A 27,788-nucleotide genomic window follows, 5' to 3' on the forward strand; every position below is an offset into this window, starting at 1 on the left:
CCTTTGTTTAAATTTCCATCCCCTCGAGCTGACAGCCAAGTCCTATCACTCAAGATAAATCCTGTCAAAATTAAGGTGTTGATCTTAACCCAAATAAGCATTAGACTCTTTGAAAGGAACACACTGATAAGCAAGCATGTCTGACTTGGTCTCGGGCAGTTCCGGGCTGCTTAGTTCTGTTATAAGAGGCTCGACGGTACACAGGCTTATTTTCGAAGGAAGGCAACATGTAACATGCGTTGTTTACCCTCTGTTAGCTACATTGGTAGTCAAAGCCACAAGTGTCGACAAGACAGATTGTCTTTGATTTACTGTGGCCATGAACTGCAGGAAGTTTAGGTACGTTAGTTTAGTTTAGGGTAAATATGGATGATAGAAGCACCATTGGCCGCACAAGTACATCAAAGCAATACCCAACAACAGTTGTTGTCTACGTTGAACAGTTGTTGCTCCCTGAAGTCTTTGTTTCGTTGTAAACTCATACAACCTAAAATAATACTTTGTTTAAATGGTCCGATTAGGAAAAACTGACTTTCTCAGCTTTTTACGTGTCTTTTTGCGTTTCCGATGTGCCAATTAACTCACCAATCAAAAAATGACGACTTGCGCACTTCTAGATGGGCTGGCTATTTCCTATTTATGGCTATTTATGCTACTCCGCTGAAAGAAGTCATTCAGATTTGGCGCCACCTTCTTGAGCTGATGATCACAATAAGCTAGCTGTGAGCATCTGGCCAATCACAAGGAAGTGGGCTGTTCCAAGGCTGAGCAACAGAAGGAGCAAGGTATGGGAGGAAGGAAGAGCTCCCAAACAAGCCAAGTCTTGAGACCACTAGTTCATTCAATGATCAAACCAGAATCTTCAAACAAAATTTCACTTAAACCGCATGTCTTGTCTCTCTGCTGTTTAGTTTGTTTGTTTTCTTTCATGAAGTGGCTGGTGACATGTCAGGAAATGCAAATCTGTAACAGGTAGTTCTGAGATCTTTCGATTAATTCATTTGTTGTGGAATTTTTCATTTAGATTTAGTTTAACTTGTGTTAGCTGGACTCATATTTCAGATTCTTTCCTTATTCTAACAACACAATAACGGCTACGTCCTGCACACCATACCATCATAATCCTGTTGAGGGTCTTGGGGTATGTAGACAATGCATTGCTTTTTAACACTCAACTAAATACTAAATATTCTAATTCGTTTTGCATTTGTATTTCTTCTTTCTTTTTTTTCCTTGACATTTATTCAGTTTAAGGTTCAGAATTGACAGTGGCATTTCCTTATGCTAACACTCCTTCATATTTGCTGTGCAAAGGGGAAGAATCAAAGTGAGAAAGAGAAAGGAAGAGGAAAAATTAAGGACTGCTATTCCTGTTTTTGTCTCTCAGGTGAGTGAGACTGAGATCAATGGCCAGTTTGAGTCAGTTTGCGAGTCCGTTTTTAGTGAAGTAGAATCCCAGGCCATGGAGGCCTTGGACCTGCCTGGTTCGTTCCGAACTCGAAGCCACAGTTACCTCCGTGCTATTCAGGCTGGTTATTCCCAGGATGACGACTGCTTGCCTTCAATGACATCCTCCACTGTCACTTCAACTCTCAGATCCACAACAGGTAAAACACCACCCCCCAAAAGGGAGAGGCTTAGACTATATCCTCATATATCCAATGCATACGACCAAACTTCACATACCTACATATGTACAGTGGGAAACCCTTGAGCTTCAGAGATGCCAGGCTGAATGATTTGAGTTTCATTTTGTTGGAAGCTATGGTGCGTGTGTCTGTCGTTTCTGCCTTTGCATTCTCTAGACTGTTTAGATTGGAAACGCTTGTATGTTACTTTGCATGACTCATGCATCGTCAGGCAAGCATCTGGTTGTTGTGTTGCAAAGCTGCCCTGGAACATACGTGTGGTAGATTAGCATTGACACTGAGCAACACATTCTTATGCTTCACCACATAACAACATCAGCAGAGCCACATTACATGGCATGCCTATGAGGACCAAGCCCTTCCTAAGCATGTTGACCTGTGGTGTTATATGTGTTGTGCAAAGCGTGTGAGTTACTTAGGGAGGTTTACAGAATGAAGGCGGTCAGGGTTAGGGGAGAGGCATAAACTGGAGAAATATTTATGCTGATACAATATATTGAATAAACCCTCCACCTTCCCTCCCCTGCCTTGTTTGCACTAACTACTTAGCATTAACTTTGTCACTGATATGATTCCAAACATAAAGTAAAATCTTGAAAACAATCAAAGGTAAGTCAACAACATCTACAACTGAATACACATGCAGAGTGTATGCTGGTTGCACAAGGAACTGCAGACTGCTTGTTTACTAGCACAGCTTTAGATTATTTGTGGTATTGTGTTACAATTTGGGCAGCAGTCTCAACAAGTGACTGGTGTATCTTGTTTTATCGCATTTTATTTGATTGTTTATTTTTGAACACAAATAAACAATAAAATCCCCAAATTCCAGTTGAGAACAATTTTCAGCTGTTTATCGTATGTAACAGTGCAAGCAATGTGTTGTTGCCTTTAGCATTTGCAGTTGACTCTGTGCAAGCAAAACTCTTCAAACAGTAACTCAACACTAGGCGCATTTGGTGTTTACCTACAAGAGTAAAGCTATGAACCCTATTGAAACTTAAAAAAAAAAAAAAAACTTTTTTTTTTTTTTTACTTTTTAATACTGTAACCTGGAGTTTGTTTCTTGTACTTTTTTTTTTTTTTTTTTTTTGTAAATTTACCATTGTCATAACAATTTCTGGTTCTGTCTTCTTGTGCAATCTGGATTTTTCTCATTTTCAACTGAGTTTCCATCTACGATTTCTTAGATGTCACAGATGTGCTAAGGATAAAAGGGTGTTCTCCAATCCCACTGTCTTATTTGCTGAACTCTATTTGCTTTGCTCCAAATCTGGCAAGCTCATTCTAGAATAAAAGCAGCAGTTGACTGTTACGTGTTAAGACAAGTTTTTTTTTTTTTTAAGTGAAGATTGGCATGATGCAATATCACAATAGATTAATTTACAACAACGTAGACATAGTTTTCCCTGGATGGTGATTACATCTATACAGAGGACTGTACCGTTCGTCTGAAGCCAACTTGACAACAATTTTTACTTTTGTGTAATTTTTGATTCGTATTGATAAAATAGTGGCCTTAAAATTAAGTTAAAAAAAAAAATGAGTTAGGCTATCCATGCATGATTCCTAGAATCATGTTTTTGTATGACTATTCGGAATCAGTTAAATTTTTAAGAATGAACAACTTATGAACAAATCCCCATGTAAGGCAAGTGGACCCTTGAGTGGGGACGGGATCCCATGATGCTCTATTGGGCACACGAGCAGCAAACCCCTCTGCATTCCCATCTCTTGAAGGATAACCTGGGGGAAAGAACAACTGGAGGCATCAGGGATGATTGTTGCAGGTATTTTAATGTTGACACGCATACATATATCTATGGATATGTGTGTTTTTGCACTGCCTTCTCATTAAAATAATACAAATATAGAGTTTAAACAAATAGTGGGTAGAAAATTGTGATTGTCACTGTAAGTAACAAAGACAGTTCGAAACAACTCACAAAACCTCACAAGTCCCTCTTCTCTTTTTTTTAACCTAAAACATAAAGCTGGAATATTATCATTAATGATCTTTTGCTGACTTCTGTGAGTTGTTTCAAACCTGCAGCAGGTGTCCTTAGACAACACTGTAAGTATACATGTACGAGAGAAGTAGTCCCCAAAAAAATCTTGTGTGAACAAAACCATTCAACATCAGTGACTGTGTTGCATCGAAGCTGATGTAGTCCCAAAACTTTGAACAACACTTCTTTTTTTTTTTTTCTTTTTTTCGTGGAAAACATGAAGTAGCAGTGACTGTTTTAGCATTGCCACTGTTTCCAGTCATTTCTGAAAGCAGTGTTTGTCTGCTGGACAGACACCCTCGCCCCGCCCCGCCCCACCCCGCCCTTCATGAAAAAGATCTGACCTTTATTCGTAGGCCACTTATGTCAAGGTCAAACTCTTGGTGTTGAGTCTATCAGCGGTCTTTGACTGTGGGATTGCAGCCTCTCCCTGGTGCAGCCCGACACGGGGGACTGATCTGTCCTCTTACCAGGTTACTTTGATCAACATGGTCTTATTTGCCTCCTTAGACCTGCTATGTTCAATAGGGTTCATACCTGCCTCTTGGCACAGTGCATTGTCATTCTTTTAATCCTTTTACATCTTTTCTTTTGCACAACAATGGCATAAATCCCAATTTAAAAAAAAACAAACAAACAACAAAAAAGAACATTTAATATGGTTCTCAGTAAATTGACACACAATTTCATATTTTTTGGGTTGTATTCTAAGTTTTCCATTCTTTGCTGTGCTGTGCAGTGAAAAGATGGAAAGAAGCCTTGAGATGACAGAGAAGGCAGTGTAAAAACATTGCAGAAAGCCTACAGTATGTGAGATGAATGACACTGAGCTGAATAAAACAAACCAAAAAGAGGCCGGGCACAAAGGGTGCCTCTGCGCTCAAAACTGGATGTAGTGGGAAATGTTTGTATGACGGTCATCCACCGAGCGATTTGAAATCATGCTCCCCATTATCCACATTGACTAACCCAAAGAGTTCATTGAGAAGCAACTCACCTAATAACCTAAAATGCTACAATACACCAATATGACAAAAGCAAAGAAATGATAACCTTCCCTTTCGTGTTTTGTAATTACTAACATCATTTATAGAGCAACTCATTCAGTGTTATGTCTTGCACAGCACTGGCGCAATGGGTACTTAAATATTATTCCTTGTAAATTTCAACCAAAGTCATCCATTTGACTCCCAAACCCTCACACAAAACCACATGCCGCTCACATGCTGTACGTTTTCCCATGGATATGTGTCGATATTCTGTGTCAGAAACCAACTCTGATCACACTCCAGCTGCTCCTTTCACTTTGACTGTCCTTCTGTCTGCATATTCGATTTTTTTTGTTTATTCCAGAGGGATATGATGTTGTGGATGGAACCTCTTTGCTAAATGACGATATGATTGAGGATGATGACGGTGCTAGCTCCTCTGCCTATGCGGAGCTGGAGAGGCTGGAGCGAGAGACCGCTGCCGCGCGCAGCCACCATAGCACTAGCTCCACCGTAACAGCCATATCCGTTCCGCCCGCAACGCCGCCCTCGTACAGGGTCCCCTCCGCCTCGCCCGTATCCGAGCCGCCGGTCCCCCAAGCCATCCAGGCCTTCAAAGAGTCGGCAAACATGGTCGCCGCCTTCAACATGCAGTGGAAGGACGAGATCTCGGCGATGCGCTACGAGCTCGCGGAGCTCCGGCGGGACGTCTGCGGCGAGCTGAAGACCTTCAACAGCAACTTCTTCAACTTCACCCAGTGCTACAACATGTGGACCTTGTGCCGGGAGCCCTGCAGCGACAGCACCACGCAAACCGACGACCGGGTGTCCGTTGGGATCCAAGCGGGGTCCAGCTGGGCCATTCGTCAGAACACTGAGGACAAGTCGGTCATGTGCCAACCGGAGCCGGCACCTTTCAGCATAATGGATCTGATGGCGCCGCCTCGAATCGAGATCATAGAGGGGACCCCGGAGACCACCCCGGAGGGCTCGGGCAGCCCCGCCAGTCCACTTCCAATAGAGGACTTCCCATGGGAGATCAATAAGAAACAGAAGACCTACAAGCAACCAGACTTGAGTGGTCATAACGGTGGTCACAGGAGCGCCAGTCTAGAATTGTGGAGCCGAAAGTACACCAGTGGACCCATGTCATATCTGTCTATGTCATTCTAAAACGTCAGTCCCGTTTGTTGCGAAATTGGCGGTGAGCAGGTGGCGTGAAAGTCTATCATTTCTACCAAGAGAGTCTGGGCCGTGCTGTTTTTGTCCCTTTACTCTATGCAGACACAGAGTCTGTCATCTCTTGAACAGGTTACATTGTTGTTCAAGCAATCTTTTCTATAAGTGTCTTGCTAGCCATTGAACACAAGAGAATGGCTTGAGATCTACCTGAAGGAGGTGACGAGAATACGGGGAAAGGTGGTAAAAGTGTGACTCATCAAGTGCCAAAAAAAGAAAAATCGAGCATTACATTCCCTTCACTGTTCGTCGTGTCCAACCAATGGGGGAATTGTCAGAGCAGAAGCATTTTGAAATTTCAATGAGAACTTGAGTAGAAATTCTGCTGAGACACAGAATTGAAACAAAATGATGAAAAAAAAAATATCCATGAGGTGACAAAAAAAAGTTTTTACAAATAAATCAGAAATATTCATGCTCATTCCAGTTTCTCTTCATGTAGAGACATTCTCTGAAGCACCTGAGTAGGCTGAAAAAAACTGTGAATACTTTTATAATCCCTAGTTTTTTATTAATACATCAAAGATAAATATATTATTTATGAATAGAATGATTTAGAACAAACTTTTTATTTGCTTATCAAAGCGTTTATACCATAGCCTTGTTCCATTTGTAGCCAATCCCAGATGAAGTACGCATTTTGAACATTTCAAATTTTCAAAAGTTGTCCTCAAAGCCTGCGTTTGAGCCAGACTGTGAAAAGTAGCAGTTAATAATTAAAACACAGAGTAGGCAGATCAAAATTACCCTTACAAAATTCAGAGCGCCCAATCACGGGGACAAATGTGCGCATGGCATTGTCCCCCAGCTCAGTGGACTCAGTCCACTGCCAAAGTTGTTTACGCCGGATCATTCTAGGAGCATGAGGAGAAAGACAGTTTACATTGACCATGAAGTCTGAATGTATCGCCTTCACTTCATTCCTGCACAACCTGTTTTGGTTTACCTTTGACTATGTATATAAAATGTATTAACTTGTACATAGAGAAACTTATATTCAATACTTGTACTGTTTGCAGTCGTAAACACATAGATTTTGACGGAGCCGAGAGGGGTTCAGAGTTGTTACTGTGGTTTCCAAACCAAACACTGCACTTTTTCCAGTCTTCAAAGTTCTTTCTCCATCAATGTCATCCTGTTCATTACCGCAACCGTCCGTGTGCCTCGTGGTTTAAGTTGAGAGTTCATGCTGGAGCTTCACCCACTTTTTTTTTTTTTATACTTCAGTAGCTCGAAGCGCTTACATGTTTGATATTTTTGCGTGTCTTTCTTTTAGAGGCGAGGATGTAACCAATTATAAAAGTGATTCATTGCTTTGATTTGATTTTGACTCAAATCTGGAACAAATCTCTCCTCGAATATCAAATTCCTTTATCAGTTTTAAATTTTGATGTTCGGTGGTTCGTCACTGCTTGGAAAATATCAGAGAAATATCGTTCCTAATAAGTAGACAATCAGAGCCACTGAGGGCCTCTACCTCTCTGACATATCACCAGAGGTGCAGTACAGTACCAGTGAATGTACGTTGGACTAACACCGCCTCACTAGTGATGGCTTTGTCAGGCTTCTGTTGATAAAAGACAGACAAAGGAGGGAAGCGGGAAAAGGGAGGGAGCCCACAATCTGCTATATTTGCCCATTTTGTCATAGCGTCTGCTATTTACAATTTACAAAGGAACAGTTTGACTGTTATCGTGACCATGTCATCAAATTTATCGTCGGTTCCACTGTACCAATGTACCAAAGTCAACATCCAGGCCCATGGAACTGAGGGCAAAGACAACCGAGTCTAGACTCGACAGCACTTGACACTACGAGTATTGCAGCACAGGATCATGGCAAGACCCACGACCTGTTTAAAATGTGAACCTTTAAAATTACTTTTCATTGTTTTAATGTAAATCAGTCAATTCAGACTTTTTAAAATCCGAAGATTCTCTAAAACATTTGCACAACCACAATACACCATGCAGAAGGTAGCATTTTTTTTATTTTTTTTTTAAGGCTGTTAGAAGGTTCTACAAGATGGAAAGGCTCATTTATTCTTAATGTTCACACACAGACGCATGTGTGCGTTCCGAACAAACTAAGCAGCAATCAACCAAACATTTTCGCGGTCTTTGGGATGAATATGAAACAATGCAATTCGCACAAGGGCACATATCAGATTCCACAGTTAATCCAAAGATATAAAGTCCAGATGTGAATGTCCAGAGTGGTTCCCAGCTCAAAACACAGTCCAATCACATTCCCCTTTCAAAAGTTCCACAGTTTTGACCTTGTTTCTTTCAGCATGTGGTTTGTGTCTTGATTGTACTATCGGCGACACCACGAGAAAGCCCTTCGGAAAGACTGAAGGTACTGCCTTGATGTGAGTACCTGTAGGTATTCAGAGAACAAGCAGATATTTGGAATGAAATAAAAACTTCTTGTTCTCATATCTAATTTTGAGCATAAATGAGCCCATTAGTGAGATGAAGGCTAGTGGACAAAGTCGACATTTCCACAATTTCTACAGCATCGCCCATTACACTTATTAATCCATTTACTTTAACAGTTTGATTGTTTGTTTTTTTTTGCATTGTGAATCTTTGCCTTCATACAAAACACGTGATGGAAAATACTCTAACTGGGCACATTTTGGGTACAATTTGGGGCTGCACATCTGAATTACCCTGACAGAATTGTAAGGAATTAAGGGAGAGAATTTTCAGTACATAAACTATTTGCAATACGCAGTTGATTTCTAAAGATCCATGCTATAGCCATTAATGACCCAAATAAAATAAGAATCTAATTAATATTTGGGGTTTAGCATTTACTATAAGAAAGGCATATGACTGTGATTACATTTAGCCTATAACCACTTTCATACAAACATATTCAGTAATATGTGTATGCATATGTGTGTGTGTGTGTGTGTGTATATATATATATATATGTTTGTGTGTGTCTGTGTGATATATATATATATATATATATATATATATATATATATATATATATATATATATATATATATATATATATATATACGTATATATGTATATATACATATACATATATATATACACACATACACACGTAAATATATAAAAACTTTGAAAAGTTTTTACTTTTGAATGAAAGGGGATTGCAGAGGCATTCCTTGCTTACACAGTTTCCCATTGTTTGGGGAATGCAAACTATTTTAATGGTGCTGAAGACTGGCCAATCATGACATCTCCAATCAACATTCATTCATTCTATGCAATCCTTTGTTCCTCTTGTAATTATGCGTCATCAAAATATTTTATTAATAAAACCACAAATACATACAAGTTTGAGGTAGGCCTTCATCCAAGCGATATACAAAAAAAAATTATACTGGTTTACTCCCAAACCTTTTTGTAATTATTCATTTATTTATGCATGAGCCTCAGGCCTATCAAGACCTTGTTTATGTTTCCTGCCGTTGCTTTCTAATTTACACCTACATTTAAATCAAAGAGTTCATCGGTGGAATAGCCGAGATTCCCTCTGAGTAGTAGCCTCAATGTGCTTTGTGTCGTCATGTTAAAAAAAAAAAACAACAACACACACACACACACACACACACACACACACAATGGTACGTGCATTTTTGTAGGTGCATTAATCATTAATAAATGATTCAGTGACAACAGCAAAAATAGAAAATAATATGGCTTTCAGTAATATAGTAGGGGGGGGGGTGGGGACTGTGTAAATGCTTGCTATTCTTATTATCAAATTATATTTGAAATCAAAATACTGAATAATTAATGCCAGAGTTCTCATCCATGCTGAACAGCAAAAAGATTCGATCTGCGTGTGTTCATTATTTGATATTTAGCCCAAAGAAATTACCCTTCGGTTTAAAAAGGTCAAATGTAGCAAAAGAAAAAAATAAATAAGAATGGTTAAAATATTTATTTTAAACAATTGATGTAGAGTTGTGCATAAAGGTTGCAAGAAATGAGGGAGAAATAGACAAAGGCTATTTACAACATATTTTTAATTCATACATCCATATTTTGTGTAACAAAATCTATATTTATTTGTAAAAAAAAAAAAAAAAAAAAAAAAAAAAGTCAAAAATCAGAGGTCTACCTTATATGTTACGGTATGTAAGCAATGAGCCCTCGAGTTTCTTTTTTTCATTTTTCCTTTTTTTTTTTTTTTTTTACTTCAGAGATCTAATGCAACAACTGTGCAACTCTGTGACATGCAGAAACTGTAACATTGGAGAGTGAATCCAGTTTATTTACTCCCATTTCCCCCTCCTGCATTCATTCCACTTTCTGGAAGAAGAAGAAAAAAAAAAGCTTCTCTGTATCAACTGATCATGTTGCAATTTTCAGGGATCTCAGACTGCATCGCTTAGTGAATCCAAACTTATGAAAGCTCGGAGGCATCTTTCCTAAAACCATAGCTTAGCCTGCGTTTGTTAGCTTCTGTTTCTTTTGTCTACTGAATGAATCCAGTATGTGATACTTTATTTTGCTCACTGTGGTGTTTCTTGTAAATTCCTTTGGTTTACTTTTATTGGCCTAATGTATTTTTCATAAATTGTTATAAAATAATTGATTAAAATGTTTATGATGTTTATATGTTCATTGCAATTTAAATTACTTAATGGGGATCATAGCTTTACAATGGTACCCAAGTAAATTGATTTACAGGATAATACCTCTGTTACCTCAGTGCATCAACACTTCAAACGCACAACATCCACTACACAGCATAGACAGGGCACAGTTTTGTTTTTGTTTTTTTTGTTTTTTGTTTTAAACTTTTGACGCTTTAATTATGCATTGCTTTTCTACTAAGCTATCATCTTTTTGTTTCTGTTTTGCTTTCTTTTCCTTTTTCTTCCCCCCTCCCATTTTAGGCATCCGTAGCTTAGCTGGGGGGCGTAGAGAGTACGGTAGGTCCGGTAGGGAACCACTTTTTACCTTACTTATATGTTGTTAATGCAGTTTCCATGCATTTTGTCTGGCTCATTTGCATTTTCCACTAAAATAGATATTACTTGAAGATGCTTTCATACTCAGTATGTTTAACATTTAAATGTTTTCATCTGTTTCTACACTGATTGAAGGGCCAAGTCCACGGGGCACGGACCCCCGTTGTATTTGATTTGAGTTATATTTGGTCAACAGAGAACTGACCCACCCAGCCCCCTAATGAATAGAACAAACATGTCCTTGTTCTAATTGACCCGACTTTAAAAAATCGCCCTTTTCCACAATGATTTTGAAAATAAAAGATGACTGTGTTCAACATGTTTTTGCCAAATTGAACATCCTTTCAAACCGAAATGTGAGTGAAGCCGTCACACAATCCATAAAATTCTTTGTTAGGTTTCATTTTTTTATATATATATATATATATATATATTCAAGCAATACAGTTCCGTTTATAGTCGTTTATTTTAACAGTGTGTCACCATCTTGCTTTAACCATTGCTTACATTTTCTTTAAGTTAACAGAGAAAAGTATACTAGCACACAAAAGAGTGTTTTGTGTTTTGTCTTGTTTTGTAACCTGTAGTGCGGAATCATTTCTTTTATGTGGCAGGAAATTTCTCTCTAATTCTTGCTAGAGTTTTCAGGACAGGCAAACGTTGGTCACTGTTGGATGGATCTCTTTCTTTTTCAGTGGGCTGAGGTTTTTCAGAACTTTTATGTGAAGTCTACAGCATCTAACAATTGTGTTGTGGGCTACAGCGCCAGAGTTTTTCCTGTCATTGTCAAATGGAAGAGAAGTTCCGCACTGCAGGTTTAAATCTCCTGGCATGCAGCAAGGCAGTTTATGACAACAACAAAAAAAAAATGTTCTACAAACCATCACAAATCCGTGCTGCTTCTGTTTGTCATAGAGTACAATATATTGTACATATGTATGTGTATTCATGCAAGATATCGCTATTATTTTTTTTAATTATACTTAACAATGTTTGATGAGGGATGAAGGCTTAAGAAGGTTTGAAACATTTCTCATTAAGCAAAGTTAGCATCATAATGTCTGCATAAAGTGCTATACTGGTCACAGTTATAAGGTATATTAAGGTTATATAATAGCCATGACATATTTTCATACCAGTCTTGAAGTGTATTGTTTAGATTTTAGAAGTTATTCTTTCTATTTATACTCACCACTGATCCTGGACCGAGGTCAGTCACTTAAATCAGCTCCAAAGTTTGACTTTAATGTTACGTAAACTTGGAATCCTAAAAAAAAAAAAAAGACCCTTTACCCCTACCGGTCTTGCCACCACCAGACTTTTAAGTATGCACGTTTGTGCTTGAAATTAACATTTCAAGCACGACCCCACGCTCAAAGTTCACGCTTGAAAGAAATTGCTTGGAGATGCACAAAAGACGCCTTGAAATGTACATAATATGCATACTGTAAGTGGCTTGGGAAACATATGGTCAATATGGCCAGCGTGCGCATAGGTTGCCAGAAGAGGATTAGCCACTACCTCAGCACTGCAGCAGAGGCAGGAAAAGCTGCTTGACATTTTTAGTGAGGCCATTGATTTGTATTGGTTTGTAATAAATGTATATATCATACATAAAAGTTGAACCCACCTTGCATTCATGGGGGCATCACCACTGTATGTATATATGTATGTGGCTACACACAATGTGCTTGTTTTTAATGTGCAGCTGTTGTAAAGAAATGCTGCACAATCTACTATTGGAGAAATCGGGCATAACCTGCTGCTGGAAAAAAAAAAAAAAAACGACAACTGATATTTAAACCCTGTAAAACGTCCTCTGTCAGTCCACCCCCTTCATTTCCTCATTCATGTTTACATGCATCTTTCATTCATTGCCAAACACTACTGTTGTGTGTTAAGATCTGTCTCAGGGCTGATATTTATTAGTCTTCTGAAGGCCGTGTCAGAGCAAGCGACGATGATAGAGAATATTAGTTCCATCTGGTGAACTCCTCTTCTAGTCGTACTCTGCCAGATATGTTTGTCAAGGAAAGGATCTCTTGAAAACACTAGGAAAGTTCCAGTAATATTCCGAAATGAATGCTTTCCGGTTAAAATAATGGGACTGCTATGGTGTTCATTGGAGTAAATATGATTTAAAATGTAAAAATGGTGCTAATTTACAAGACAACCATGTTAGAATTATTAGATTTTGCTTTATATGTGTACTGAGAATGCAGATTGTTTTTTTTTTCTTTATCAAGTGAATTTATTACTCCTTGATTTTATTAGTATATATTAGTGTTTTACAAATACAACACAAATCTTAGGCATGACACAAAGGGCTTGGAAATATTAAAAGTTGTAGTAACATTGAAAAATTTCCCCAACCTGACCTGATTTCAAAGTCCAGATAAAACAGCACTCATTTAACTTTGCTAGATCAGCAAATGTAGCTTATAAAAGGATATTCAGTTATGACTGCACAGATAGCACTGACGAACGCAAATACCTGCCATAAGCTGGACTGGCCCAACAGCAGTAACCACAGAAACACGGGTAGCTCGTCAGGACGGGGAAAACTTCACCTTCACTTTGTCACATCTCCAGCCCCCATGCTCATCTGTCGTAGCACGTCATAAAGCCACCGTCTCCCCACGACCTGAGTCAGAACAGCATCTCGCCAGCCCGTCCGCCAGTCCAACTCTGCCACTGTTTCAAGAACGGGCTCTCGCTCAAAGGGACGCTGCGAGTTTGGACGGCGAGGAGACGCTTTCAGAGCCACTCTGAGATTTAGATGTTGACAACAAGGTGCAAAGGGTTTGAGGGTCTTGTTTCAAAAATACACACCAGTGAGGTTCTCTTCCGTTCTCTGCTCCGAAACGACTGGTGATGTGGGGGTCATACTTTACATTCAGTCCATGTGAGTACACCGTGGCTAAGAAGTTCCGAATCACGACCCAAAATAATGGAAAGTGAAGGATTGAAAATCAATGAAAAAAAAAAAAAAAAAAAAAATTGAATTTCCAGCGCTTGCTTCCATGAACGTGCAAGGTCAACCAATCACAGATGCACTTGTACTCCATGTGAGGTATGGCCCAAGCATCCGAATTGCATTGATACTTAAGTAAGCAAGCTATTGAAAACAAGTGTGTTTCTCAAACCTGTTCAGTGTAACACAGATGAAGTGTATACATTTGGTTAGAGTTTACAGTTCATTTACTTTTTACACAGTCATAGGCAGGGAGATCACCAAGTGATAGAACACCTTGCTTTCAGCATCAAGCTAGTTATGATGGATTGGATTGGAGTTCTCTTGTTTGTGATTCTAAACAAGTGCAAAGTTGCATAAATCAGTGGTTGATAATGCAGATGGTCTTCATCTTGACCTAACTGGTACGTTGCATGTTGCAGGTTGCACTGCAACCTTACATGCTTTTCTTTGGAGTCACACATCTCCTCTAATGAGCCAAACTGGGCACGTTGACATTCCTGTCTTGCAAAAATCACATAGTATCTCTTGAGAGAAGACTTCACTTGGAACAGGCATTAGTTATTTTTCAGTGTTAACATTTGACACGACTCTCACACTGTGGTTAAGAGATTTCTGCCATGTTTCATATGTACATGTGCATATTATGAGACTTGTTGTGTAATGACTGTTTCTAATGATGCATGCTATCGCTGCCGTTTGTGCGCAAGACCCAATAGAATTGAAACCAGCTAATTATTCAAGTAGTCCTCACACCAGGGCTGTGCATATGGGCAATTTTCTGGGTGATGCAGCTTTCGAAGTCACTTTGAACTACACTCGCTCAACTCGAGTGATCGCGACTTACTTTTGCATTTTTTTGCTACAATTGAATAGAGGCGCAACACCCGTGCTTTCTGTCTCCATTATGAGATAGCTGAACAAGACTGGGCTTTCAAAATCAAGAATAATGGCCTATGAATATTGCCCGTTTGCATTTTGAGACAGAAACACAGTAATTGCTGGTTCATAGCAGACCCATCAAAAGTCAGATATTTACCAGTTTTGGTGAGAGTATAGCAGATCTTTATTTGTTACACAAAACCTACATGAAACTAAAATTTCACTGCTCTTTAATGAATTACAATTAGGGGGGCGGGGGGAAACAGCATTTCTGTGTTTCTCTCCTTCAATGTCACAGACTAAATCTGTGACTCGATAAGCACTTTGACAATAATGTGTAAGACATATTTGACTGTGAGAATGCATCGTGTTTAACACCCGTGCCCGTCCCCTCTAAATGCTGTTGCTTGCTCCTTGCAGGGATTCAGTTTCGTCTCCCTACTTCTTGCAGCGTGGACCGTGCTCACCCACCTCCAGGTACCAGTTTGACTCCATTCCTCCTCCTTTGCCTCATGCTAGCTCCGATCTGTGCGAACGGCATTTCCGCTGCAGTCGGTTGCACATCTCTGACCGCATCCAAAGCGCAACAGGTTGCTCCAAATTTGAATATGAAACTTAAACAACTTTTTTTTCGGGCTGTTAGAAAGCTTAAGGCCGAACGAAACTCGACAAACTTTTTTTTTTTTTTTTGCTGCATTTCGATTCTATTTATTTTGAAAAGAAAAAGGCAGCAATGACAAAAAAATATATTTCTCACTTGCAGTGATTTACTAATATAAGTCCTAACAAAGACACAGGGATCAGCTTTCACAAAATGTCAGAGACAAACTTTTTTATCTGTGTTAGACCGATGTAAACAGGCGAACGGTACTGCAATTTTGTTACTTGCAATGAGCAGTTTTTTTAATATATGTTATGCGATTGAACAGTAAGATATTTAATAAAAGCAAGTAAGTACATTAATCAGTAAATATGTTTATTTTGTGGCAAAAGGAAAGCTGCAAGGAATCCACATGCTAAATGTCTTCACACGCAAAACAAATAATTGTGCATTTGTTTAGTTGTTTTTTGCACCCACTGTCAAAATCAAATATGTGTAAATGGAAGTGGTGCCAGTATACATTAGCTGCAGAAAGCAACTTGCAGTTGCATGATAGGCCAATTTTGATTCTGTATTACTGAATGGCAGTGGAAAGACAGTGCTACTGATTCTTTATGCTTGGTTGGCAATGCGATGTGATGATGAAGCGGTTTGCTCTTATTTATCTCACATTCTCTCTGCCCAGACAATGAGACGAATCGTGACGGGTTTCTTTTTTTCCGACAACAATTATGTTTTCCTACTTGTTAACAAAGTGTTAAGTGTTGATATGTATGTTGTCAAGGGGAGAGACCTTGTTATGCTGAGATTTGTCCAGTTAACTGAAGCTGCCATATTATCTAACAAATCTTACAGGAAGGAAACATTGTGAGGTCTAGTACGTTAAAATGTGAAACTAAACACAGCAAATGGTTAAATACTACTACTACTACTACTAATAATAATAATAATAATAATAATAATAACAATAATAATAATAATAATAACACAGTTTATTAAGCTGGTATTATCAACTGTGAACCGAAACAAGTTATCAATCAGAAATGAAGAAGAAAGGAAGTTGTTGCATCAGAGGTTTTTTCACAGACTTTGCGTCTGGTATCAAACTAGCATTTTCGGTTTTGAATGGGAAGGGAGTTTAAAAATAGAAGGGAAGCAAGAGCATAGCGCCTGAGTCACCGTGCTGTGCTTTCCATTCCGGTATCCACCCACCGTGTCTTGCAAAGCTGCAGCCACTTCAAGTTGGAGGAAAGTCAAGCCTGTGACTGGATTTAGCCCAGGAGAGTGTCTTACAATGCCTTATCTCTGAAAGAATTCAATTTGGTGGGATTCGAAGGTTTGCTTGTGTGTGCGTGCATGAAAAGAGGGGGGAAAAGAGGAAATCGCAGCTCCTAATAAAACACGTTGGAAGCAGTTAATGCTTGCTGAAGCATTAAGGTTTTTAAATTCTAATTTTTTTTAAAGGAACATTGAACTTTCATTCTTCAAACTGCCACACACAATCACTCACTGCACACAATATTTTCCTCCTAAACAAAATCCTTAAAAGCAGAAAAAATATTTGTTGGCTGGCTTTATGTTAAGTCGGCCCTTTATCATAGGTTCCAAAATCCAAAAACTATCCAGCATGTGAAACTAGTACATTTCCCAACTCTGCTGTTGGGTTCAACTGGATGGATTTGATCTGATTCAAATTTGTGCTCGAAAGAGTGACTCTACCCCCTGTGACATTCAGGTGGGGGAAAGGTCGGACCAAGGCACAGACCCAGAGGGGAAACAGACTTTTCACAGTTTATTTTAGTAGCCGTCAGTAGATGAAGTAAGGCGGGCGGAGCACAGACACTGAAGCCAGGAGAGGAGCCGAGGCAGGTAGACGGTGGCTGAGTGGAGCCTTGCAGCAGGAGCAGGTCCAGGGAGGCAGCATAAGGAGCTTGGATTAAGAGGTTCGATGGACCGTATTTAGTGCAGGGCCTGACAGTTGTAACCGCTGTGATGACTGCAACAATCTGTCAGGGAGTGGCTGGAGAACCGGGCTTTTTAAAGCGGAGGCTTGATGAGGATGAACAGCATCAGGTGTGTGACGCTGATCTGCTGCTGACTGTACCTGAGACCCGCCCCTGGAGTAAGAGAATCCACCAAAAGGCAGACTGACTAGTTGTGGATATGCCAACCCCAGAATCCCTCACTGCTTCTCCACTAATGAAACACAACTACAGTGCTGCCGCTGCTTCCGCTGCTGCATTTGGCATTTCCCTTGCGTTAAGCGCTCCGATCTTCTGAACTTCCCATCCCAATGCTCCTCGCATCACACCTCAACCCCCGTGTGACCCAGCTGAACGGCGACGCCCGGAACACTTCGCCAGCTTCGGGCCGCATATCTCATTTCCCATGTTTTATTTTATCCTCTACCCTTTGTCTTGCCTTTGTCCTCGTCCTCTCATTTTGCTTGTGCTATCCAGTGGTGTCATATCCTCCCAGTTACAAGAAGACCCCGCCTCCCGTGCCCCCGCGCACCACCACCAAGCCTCTTATCTCTGTGACAGCTCAGAGCAGCACAGAGTCCACGCAAGATGCCTACCAGGATGGCAGGCACCCACGGGGCGGCCTGTGGACCACGGACAGCCTCGGCCGTCCCATCTACAGCTCCATGGACAGCTTGGACAGCACCAAGGCGGTCACCATGGCCATGGAGTCGGCGGCAGGCAAGAGGCACGCGTCGCTGGGTAGCCACACCTCCATCCAGACGTGTGACAAAGCAGTGTTGGTGTCCAAGGCTGAGGAATACCTAAAAACCCCCCGTTCCTCCATCGGGATACAGGTACAGGGAGACTGCTCTTCCTCTCTCCTTTTGTTTTTTTTTTTTATTTCTTTTTTGGTTATCTGGCCTCCTTTCTCATTTAAAATTCACATTGTAAAGTGTATGAGAGCTGTCCTGTAATATCCTGTCAGAGTGAGAGTGTGAAACATTTCTTGGGGGTCCTGAGGTAAGTCAATTTTTAATCAGATGAATAAACGAAAGCGGGACACGGGAGCAGAGGTTGGGAGGAAATTGTCTGCGCCTTTATTGGGCTGTGTTCTAATGTTTGCATAAACAAAACATACATACATGTAGTATATTATGTTCATGCATAATGTACTGCAATGTATAGAATGTACTGTATGTGTATACTATTGAACATTATGAAAGGAAAAATACTAGACATTTATTATAAATACTACTGTTCATCAGTAAAATGTTACATGGCACGACTGGTTTAAAACACGTGAGCCACAATCCCAAGACATCAGCATCATGTTTTAACTAACAGTTTAAACTAAACCCGCGCGGATTAAGAGTTTTAAAATCTCTCGGTCCGTCACCCTCCACAGGGTTCGACGAGATTCTGGAGGCATGACTACGTGGATCAGGAGTTCAGTAATGACGAGAGCAGGATGTCTACTTGCAGGCAGGAGAACAACGTGTCTCTATGTCATGAGTACTCATTGGGCCGCTCCAATGGTGGAGGTGTCTGCCTTCATGTGAAACGCTGTTGATCATGTGGAATCTTTTAGAGCACTTTAAATTTCCACTCTGCACTCAACCCTGCAAGGCAACACAGATTTGATTTTATCCAGATCTGCCTTAAAAGCTCCCGTCTGAATCGTTTCAAGCAGGTTGGAGGATTAGACAATGATGGGTGGCCTTTAAAGAAATAGAATGATGACGTCTTGCCGGCCAGCTTTGAATACCCATCCGTTTACTCCGGCACTAAGAGTCGCGGGGCTCTGCTGCAGCCCATCCCAGCTGTCACGGGCGAAGGCAGGGTTACACCCTGGACAAGCCACGAGTGCATCTTTGAATATGACAGAAAGAAGCTTTTCAAGTAATGTTCAAAGTGAAGCTATAAAGGGCCTCTCCTCCTGCATTGGTTTCTATGGACTCTTCCCCAGATGGACATGTGGAATGATTCAGAAAGAGTTAGGAAGCAATAGAGTACTTGGCTCTGCACAGCTGTGTGGGTACATTTCATTTGTTGATCGTGATCAGTTAAGTATCTTGTATTTCCCAGGTGGAAACGGTGACAGACTCCGAGACTGAAACTAAGGGCCTGCCTCAGTTCCATTCCATCGGGATCCAGGTGGAGGATCACAAACGGTAAGCGGTTCAGCTGGAGTTTGGCGGGACCCACAGTTTGAGGTCGCTCCAGTTGGGACTGAACCTCTCTGAGCTGCCCGCTTTGCTCTCTACGTGAATGCTTTTCAGACACGGGCGGTTCAAACGCTCCAACAGCGTGACCACGGCGGTGCAAGCGGACATGGAGTTGGAGGGCTTCCCCTCCATGGAGGACAAGGGCCTGCAGTTCGGTGGTGCCTTCGGTCGCCACTCTGAGCCGAGCACGCCCACGCAGTACGGGGCCATTCGCACCGTACGCACGCAGGGCTTGTTCAGCTACAGGGAGGACTACCGGCCGTCCAGCGGGCCGTCCAGCCCGCAGCCCGAGCCCTGGCTGGTGGAACCGAGCCTGGAGAGCACCGACACGGGTCGTGTGTCCCCCCTCCGCAGGGACGGCAGCTGGTTCATGCAGCTGCTTCACAACGAAACCAAGCGGCTGGAGGGCTGGTGCAAGGAGATGGAGGGAGAGGCGGAGGAGCACGACATGACGGAGGAGAGTGAGTATGAGGGGAAACGCCAGGGCGGGGGGGCTGCACTTGTTAGCTGTCCGTGATCCTTTGATAGTTCGTCCCACACTCCCCTGTGATCGTCCCATCCTTTGCTGACTGCACGCGTATGCCGATGACGATTGATTATGATGATTAAAGCCCCAAATTCTGTGAGCGAACTCGATGATCGCAGAGTCAAAGAGGTTTTCGTGTCGGCCTTTGCCCAGCTGTCAGTGAACAGAATATGCAATTTCTTGTCCCATGTTTTGTCTTTTTACGTGCCTCCACCAGTCCTGGGAAAGATCCGGAGTGCTGTGGGAAGTGCTCAGCTTCTGATGTCTCAAAAGTTTCAGCAGTTTTACTGGCTGTGTCAGCAGAATCTGGTGAGTTGTATCTCACTGTATGTTCTTAAATGTACCTTTTTTATTTGATTGTTGTATAATTTTTTTTAAAAAGGATTCTGTTCCCTCGGAGCTCATGTCACAAGTGACATAAAGCTCATTTGTTTTCTCAACGCAGCAGCGAGAAGGTGCGGCTGGTCGTGACGATGCACTTGTGTGCCTTCCAGAAATAGACCGCATAGATCAATAGCGAAGCGGTCCCTCCACTGCTATTGACCCTGGCGGCGAACGAAAGGGGAATTCCAATCGGAAGCAGCACCTTTTGCAGAGGCTATCCATTAATTCAGCCAGACAGCGGCTTGAATGGGATCGCAGAGTTTGAATAATGGACTGCCACTCCGTCTCACTGTTTAGTCCTCATGTCACGTCAGCTTGGAAACTTGTAGCCCTCCTCCAAAGCAAAGCCTCCGCAGACTCAGCATACGTTAAAAGATGAAAGGGTCATAAAGGGGAATAAGTTTCTGCCGATGAAGCTTTATGGGATCACCTCATAAAAAGAAAATCTTGGCCATTTTTTTTTCTTTTTGAAATACAAGAATTAAACTTGTGGAACTCTCTCAGGAAAAATTGTCCATATTTTCACTCAATCGGTGACTCTCTTTTTGTGAGTTTTTGAGTGCACTATTTTGCACTGCCTCTACAGCGTGATAAATTATGCTTAACGTCGGGTGTGACAGGCTTTAGATCACCTTCAGCTTGAAATTGCATCTGACTGAGACAGAGACTTAACAGAGGGCTGAAAGCGAAGCACCTCAAAGTCTTTGCTTGAGTTGACCGTTGACATGACAAATCTTTTTTTTATCCACTCCAAAGTCAGAACTGTGCGATTCTTCCCATCAGTGACAGTAAACACGGGGCTGTATGAGGCTTAAGTGACTATCAAAAGAGAAATACCACTAAGCATTCCTGTCTTATATCAAAATATCACAATAAGTGTTCAGTAAAACTAAATCGCTAACTTCTAAACGTGAAATAACATGACTGTTGCAAAAAGGAGGAGCTCCGTTAGATCCAATGGTGGTATTCTACTGCCACTTGGTGGTTGGTTGAGGAGGTTCAGTGACAGTCAAAATAAAGGAATTCAAGCCATCTCAGATACATAAGAATGGAAATGGGAATATATGTTTGCGAACACTTTCATTTACGACTGTTTTTTTTGTTTGTTTGTTTTTTTAATCCTGGTTTTGTGCTCAGGACCCCAGTGCCATGCCCAGACCCACATCTCAGGACCTGGCTGGATTCTGGGACCTTTTGCAGCTTTCCATCGATGACGTCACTGCCAAGTTTGATGAGCTGCAGCAGATCAAGAGCAACCAGTGGCACTCGGTGGGGAGCCCAGAAAAGAAGGTGAAACGGCTAAACTGCATCCCCGGACAGCCAACCTCCCCTGTTCCCTGCAATCCTACCAGCTACCATCTAGCATTGCTGATCAGGGCGGAAGAGTATCAACTACAATATCAGAACAGTACAGTAGAGAGACACACCGATAACACTCATAAACTGAAAGTATAATTAGAATCATTTGCAAACAATTAAAGCAAAAGTCAGCAACGCTCCCGCTGACATCTGCAGGGGCCCTGCTTTAACCAGATTTCCTTTAAATGAGTATTAATGGGCTCCAGATGAACTTGTTCAGCTCTTGAATAGATGATATCATTTGCATTCTCCTTTAGCCCTGCAGTAGGAGGTTAATTGTTCTTATCAAATCACTGCAGGGGACAATGTTTGGGAGGCGACTTCAGCTCAGTTTGTTTGTTTGTTCACAAAAACCACGATGACTTTCGAATTCTCTGAGTGCTCCTGAGCTGTGGAGGAATGGCAGCGGCAGACTGCTCTTGGCAAACAAATGGAAGCGGATGAATCCCTTCAGCGCAGCTTGATATAGCAGTAGATCGGGTTTATCCCACTATTCAATTTTATCTCGACTTTTAAAGTTAAACGTTTAGTGATTTTGAACATATCTCCTCTCACAATCCTTCCGTACGCCCAAAAGCTTCATCATGGGACAATCAGAAGAAGCGTAATGGAGTGGAATAGAGTACAGCAGAAACATAATAAGTAAAGCAGTCCTTCATTGATCCTTTACAGGAATTGCTTGTTACTGCAGCAAATACTTTTACACTCACATTCGCCGACCTATGCGCATGGACCTTCGTACGCTGATGGCAAGGGCTACCGCTGAGCGCCAACCCCGACGTCAACTCACGGAGGCTGTTGCCTCGGCACCATAAACAAACTGCACATTGCTCAAATCCCCATGCCCTCTTTCAAGCGCCGCCATCTGTTCAGCCAGCACAGCTCCAATTAGGTGGTGCGTTGGTGAGACGAGCGTTTAGACGATAATGTTCCTTCGGAGATGGGCGAGGTTTCCTTCAGGGCGCTCAAATAATCTTCAAGCTTCAGTTGGATTTGTGGGGAGGGCTATTTACCTCCAGCAGTGCACAGGCACACTGCGCTCTCCTCCGAGGCCCAGATGCTCATTTTCAAGGCTGCTCCGGCTCCGCACTAACAGCAGCTCGCTTCGCTCTCTGAAGTTGTCGCGTCGGTGTCAGTGTTTTATTCGAGGGTGAAGTGTCTTTGCAGGGGGTTACAGCTTTGTCCGGTGTCGCGTGTTGTGCGAGTCAAATTTTGCTCATACTGCATTTCACAGCTTCATATTTATGAAGCATCTCTCAAATACACGGAAATATGATGAATACACAGCAGCAAGATCAGGGGAGGGCAAACTTTTTGACTGGTGGGCCACAGTGGGTTCTAAAAATTTGACAGACAGGTCGGAGCAGGAGCAGATGGATGGAGTGTTTTGGTGACCCACCTCATAGGGGGAAGAAATATATCAAGGCATATGTAGAAAACTTTGCTTTTAAAGCAGTACGACAAAATGTGTGTCTTTCAAGCCCCATGGTATTTAGCTCTTTATTGAAATGACTCAGAAAACACTAAAAAAAAAAAATAAAAATGGATGAAATAGAGCTATTTTATTACTTATTTATTGATATAACTTCTTCAAGTTCGGCTGGCCGGCCAGTTAGGCATTGCCTGAGCTCGATCATTAAGACTGGGATTCTAATAATAATGAAATCCACTTCCTTTACTTTCTGCTAAAACCAGGAAGCAGCTGCCCTGAGGAGCCACCGTCACTCTGTGTTTAGTCCTTTTTGAGTTTAGCATACTGAGAATTTGCATCTGCGTTGTTCATTTTCGCACTGCTCTTTGCCTTCAAAGGAGCGGAAGTGGCCGCCTCCCCTGCCAAAAAGACCTGCCAAGGGACGCGGCGGCATAATGCGGGAACGCTCTCTGGACCTTCAGGACCGCCAGAGGCAGGAGGCCCGCAGACGGCTCATGGCTGCTAAACGGGCGGCTTCTTTCAGACAGAACTCAGCCACAGAGAGGGCGGACAGCATCGAGATCTACATCCCCGAGGCCCAGACGCGGCTTTGAGGTCCATGGATTCATCCTCTAGCTCCTCTTGTGTCCACCCCGCCCCCCTCCCAACCTCCCACCCCACCGACAACCAGCCCATGCGTAACATCCAGCCTTCTTCCAGCTGCCATCGCGTCACATGACTCATCCGTCTCATCCCGGTCCACCGCCATTCTTTGAGTGCGCCCAACTGGAGCTACTGCAGGCGTACTTGCGGTCCACCCGAGTGCACAGTGGCTTTGCCGGCAGGGAGAGCAGCAGGTATTTGATAAGTCGAAAATATTTAGTATTTAAAAAATAAAAGACTTCAAATTGGGAAAACTGCCAACGGGTAGAAGACGCCTGTCGTAGCTGCAGCCACTGGTTCTGCACTGCAAGAACGTGCTGCTGTACCCTCCATACTGATGGGTCCCCAAGTATCCGCCTGATCTTCGTCACAGTGAGGGATTTTTTTTTTTTTTTTTGCCATGGGGCGTATTGCTAAAAGCGGTCATTGCCATTATTTCTACTCCGTAACACTTAACGCCCGCATTTTGAGAGAAACACAAAGTGCAACTTCCTCAAAGTTTCTCACCAGCAGCAACGGTCTCGGGTTAAAAGCACCCGGTGTGAAGGAGCCACAGAAATATTTTAATACCCCAAACGCTGAGTTTTGGAGAGGTTAGAAGTTCAATCCGAGCCTTTTCTATCGCCGACGATCTCTCTTGTCTTACCGTCGAGTTGTGGTTTTTCACACGGGGCGGTGTTAGGAAAGTCCGGCAGCATGTCTGAGGTGCTGAATAAGTCATTTCTATATTTCTAGCAGAAGTTATCCATCCTTAAACAGGCATGCTGCAGCTGCTGACCAGTGTTGCTGAACGAGATCCGAAATCGAGGCTCAAAACCCAACGGTTTCCATCACTTTCACCCGCATTCAATTTCCGCATTCTTACACCGTTGCCACCTGGCGAGATAACCCGCATTAACGCACTGGCTGGACGCATTTCCATTGCAGAACAAATATGAATCGGCAGCAAAAGACGGTTTCACACAGCCCGGACGAGGTGACTGTCAGAAAAAAAGAAAAGAAAATTGCAATTTGCACCTTATAATATTCGTGTTTGTATTTCCAAGGGAAATGTAGTTACTGGAGCTCATGTGATATTGTTGCAGTTGAATTGCAAAGGACAGATAAGGTAAATTTACTTTAGAATTTTTTTTTTACGTTCCTCCACAGATCCCATCGTCCCTGCGCCTCCTGTTGTTTTGCCTTCATTTCTGTCAAAATGCCATCCGGGCTTCTCGCAATTACAGTATCGTGTTTTGATTCTAGTTTACAGTATCTATTATAAGACCAAGGTCACGGTCTACATTATACACTTAGTATTTACAGTTGAAGCAGTTGTTGATTTATTTGACAGTGACACTTTAGGGGACGTTTAAGAAAAAAAAAAAAAAAAAAATAGACCACCTGTCGTTTCATACTGCCTCCGTCTTTTAGTTCAAAGTGTACTGCATCATAAGAAAAGGACAACCCTCCTGTTTTGTTGTTTATTTTTGATCAGCTCATATAGTCTAGGGAAGACAGGTGCAAATGATACTTTAAAAAAAAAAAAATATTAAGTTACTATTACAACTGTAAATGGTGCTGCTTTTTACTCTATAAACTGTTGTCCTTTACCCATTCCTATGTGCGCAGAGACACACACATACACACGCAGACACGCAACAGAAAATAGGCTTACACACACACACACACACACACACACGCACGCTCAAGGACTTTTTAAAACAGAGGTTTATTAAATACGGTGCCCGCCTTTCTCCGAGGACTTGTCGTAGTTTGTGACTTTAGAGAAGATCATCTTTGCAATGCTCTTGCCCTCCATCACGTGACAGAGGTGAGACGTTTGCGGTTCCTTTCCAGAGACCTTTCGGGCTTTCACATTCCACTAACCTTGAAAGAAAATTTTGACTTGCCTAACCTGAGCCAAGGGCATACCCAACACAATATATTGTCCATATTTTATACTGCGCCGCAAAGAATCTTCCCCCACACGTCGCGAATCATGCACACCAACCCCCATTTGCCAATCCCATTAAAAACATAGGGCCTCTAGAATTATGCTGCACTATGTTACATAACATTCCCCCTACTTGTTTGTAACAGTGTGACAGCGTTACTGGGCGGGGGTGGGGTGGGAGGGTCCATGTGTAAACCAGTGGGTGGTGGGGTTATAGTTTGAAGCTGAAACCATTTGTTTTGTTTCTGTGCGTCAGTGCTGAATCTGAAACCCTTACCTTACCAGATGGCCTTAATCAACCACTCATGAATGTACAGCCCCTGTGATGCAAAAAAAAAAAAAAAAAGAAAAGAAAAAAGAGGGAGGTGGGAAAAAAAAAAAGAGATTACTGGAGCCGACGCACAAGAATATTACAAGACCGACAGTCGAGCAGGTCACCCAAGGGCAATACATCAGTTTACACAGGTATCCATTTACAGATGGGTTTTTGAGCATTTCAGCGCGTGTCCAGTGTCATGTGACAGACTCGTTGGCAGTCAGTCAATGAGGATAAACCGGCAAGTTGTTCCGCTCTGCGAGTACGATTCGGATTTAAAGCGGCGTCAGATAGGAGGCTGCTAAGTCATTGTGAACTCGAGTCATCGTAAACTCACCACCTGTGCGTGTGCTGTGAGAAGTAACGTCCACTACGACCCATTCAAAGGAAAACCCACCCGAACATCAGGACTTGGTGTTGTCGTCATAAAATATTGCACTGCAGTCGTATTTAAAAATGATTTGCTTCATCCGTCCGTGGCTTTGACAGGAGAGGTGTGTGGCAAACCAGTCGTTTTCTTTCTTCCACTGTCTCTCATTGTTCACGTTCTTTAAGCCAAATAATAATCAGAAGACGAGAGGGCTTTCGTCTCCAAAGTTTTGTGTTTATACTGACATTGTTGGGCACTCCTTCAACATTAACACCCATTGCTCATTTTAAGATAAGCTGCGAAATACGGAAGCCGTTAGCGGTCACGCATCCAAACACGTTTGTTGCTCTGTTTCCGCGAGATAATGCTTTGATTTCCTGTTTTCCAGAGATTTGGAGTTACATTACGTCATGATCTCCCTTTCTCAAGATCTTGACTTATTCAACAATAATTTGAAGGACACCCTGGGCCTCCTGAGTTCTCATCTGTATCTAGTTGAGAAACAGCATCAAGTTCACTTAGATTGTGTCACTGATAGAGTTGAAGCCTTTGCACTCGTCTTCTTTGACGGTGCACACATTGTCCACGGCAAGATGGCAAGGTGATTAAATAGAAATGTAAAGCACTGGTGGAAGTGCTCCCCCTCAGACAATGACGTTTTCATTCATGCTATTACGGTTTGTTTTGTCGAGACACCGAATGAATTGTCTCGGGGAAAACAAAGCTTTGTTTTCTTGAGATTTGGAATCATTATCTCTTTATCTCTGGGAAAACGTGCATGACCGCTTTGGGCTTCCCGAGCAAATAGACCGTGGATGATGCATTTTGAAAAGCATGGGAAAACTGCAAGCTTACAAATTTCCTCAAACTCAGAAGCTAAACTATCCATGCGTTTAGGACGAGACATTTTCAGTGTCACCCAAATGGATGTATGCTATTCATGAACTCATGTCACTTTACTTTGAAAAATCCTTCTCAACATCCAGATCGTCTGGACATCTCACGAAATCTTTTACATCTATTTCGAGCTCTTAGAAACCTGAAGAGGAAGCTTTATGTCATAAAGGTCAGAAATACATTCTGCGTGTTTTTATTTTTGAGAATACATTTCATTTTAGTGAAATTAGTCAAATCTAACTCAAAGCTTGCTTTAATTACAACTGACATGCCACAATAAAAGGTACCGTGGGAACCATGTGTGACTCAGTACCTTACACAAGCAAACTGCTCTTCCAAATACCATCTGACTGAAAGTCATGCAAATCCAGTCTACTTCCCACAGACTGCATACTGTGATCTCTTCGTGCGGAGTAGCCTCATTCATG

The 27,788-nt window shown here is 41.9% G+C and overlaps 3 protein-coding genes across 3 annotated transcripts in view; all 3 read left to right on the forward strand.

Moving 5' to 3' along the window:
- The window catches only part of dlgap2b (discs, large (Drosophila) homolog-associated protein 2b), a 48,239-nt gene extending 39,419 nt beyond the window's left edge, over nt 1-8,820 (forward strand). The window contains exons 5-6 of the mRNA XM_076037576.1: nt 1,388-1,607; nt 5,012-8,820. Of these exons, the coding sequence (XP_075893691.1) occupies nt 1,388-1,607; nt 5,012-5,820 (1,029 nt within the window). The 3' untranslated portion in view covers nt 5,821-8,820. The remainder of the gene's footprint in view (nt 1-1,387; nt 1,608-5,011) is intronic.
- The window catches only part of LOC142896257 (protein NLRC3-like), a 243,361-nt gene that overhangs the window by 75,768 nt on the left and 139,805 nt on the right, over nt 1-27,788 (forward strand). The gene's annotated exons all lie outside the window — the stretch shown is intronic.
- Nucleotides 7,854-24,025, forward strand: LOC142896024 (disks large-associated protein 2). The gene is made up of 8 exons (XM_076037462.1): nt 7,854-7,862; nt 15,068-15,185; nt 17,769-18,127; nt 19,359-19,444; nt 19,553-19,959; nt 20,242-20,333; nt 21,546-21,698; nt 23,577-24,025. Exons 1-8 carry the CDS (start codon nt 7,854-7,856, stop codon nt 23,790-23,792), a joined length of 1,440 nt encoding a protein of 479 aa, XP_075893577.1. The 3' UTR covers nt 23,793-24,025.

The sequence above is a fragment of the Nelusetta ayraudi genome, unplaced genomic scaffold (assembly GCF_046127955.1).
Source record: "Nelusetta ayraudi isolate G7.1 ecotype Tasmania unplaced genomic scaffold, CSIRO-AGI_Nayr_v1 ptg000052l, whole genome shotgun sequence".
Classification (NCBI taxonomy): domain Eukaryota; kingdom Metazoa; phylum Chordata; class Actinopteri; order Tetraodontiformes; family Monacanthidae; genus Nelusetta; species Nelusetta ayraudi.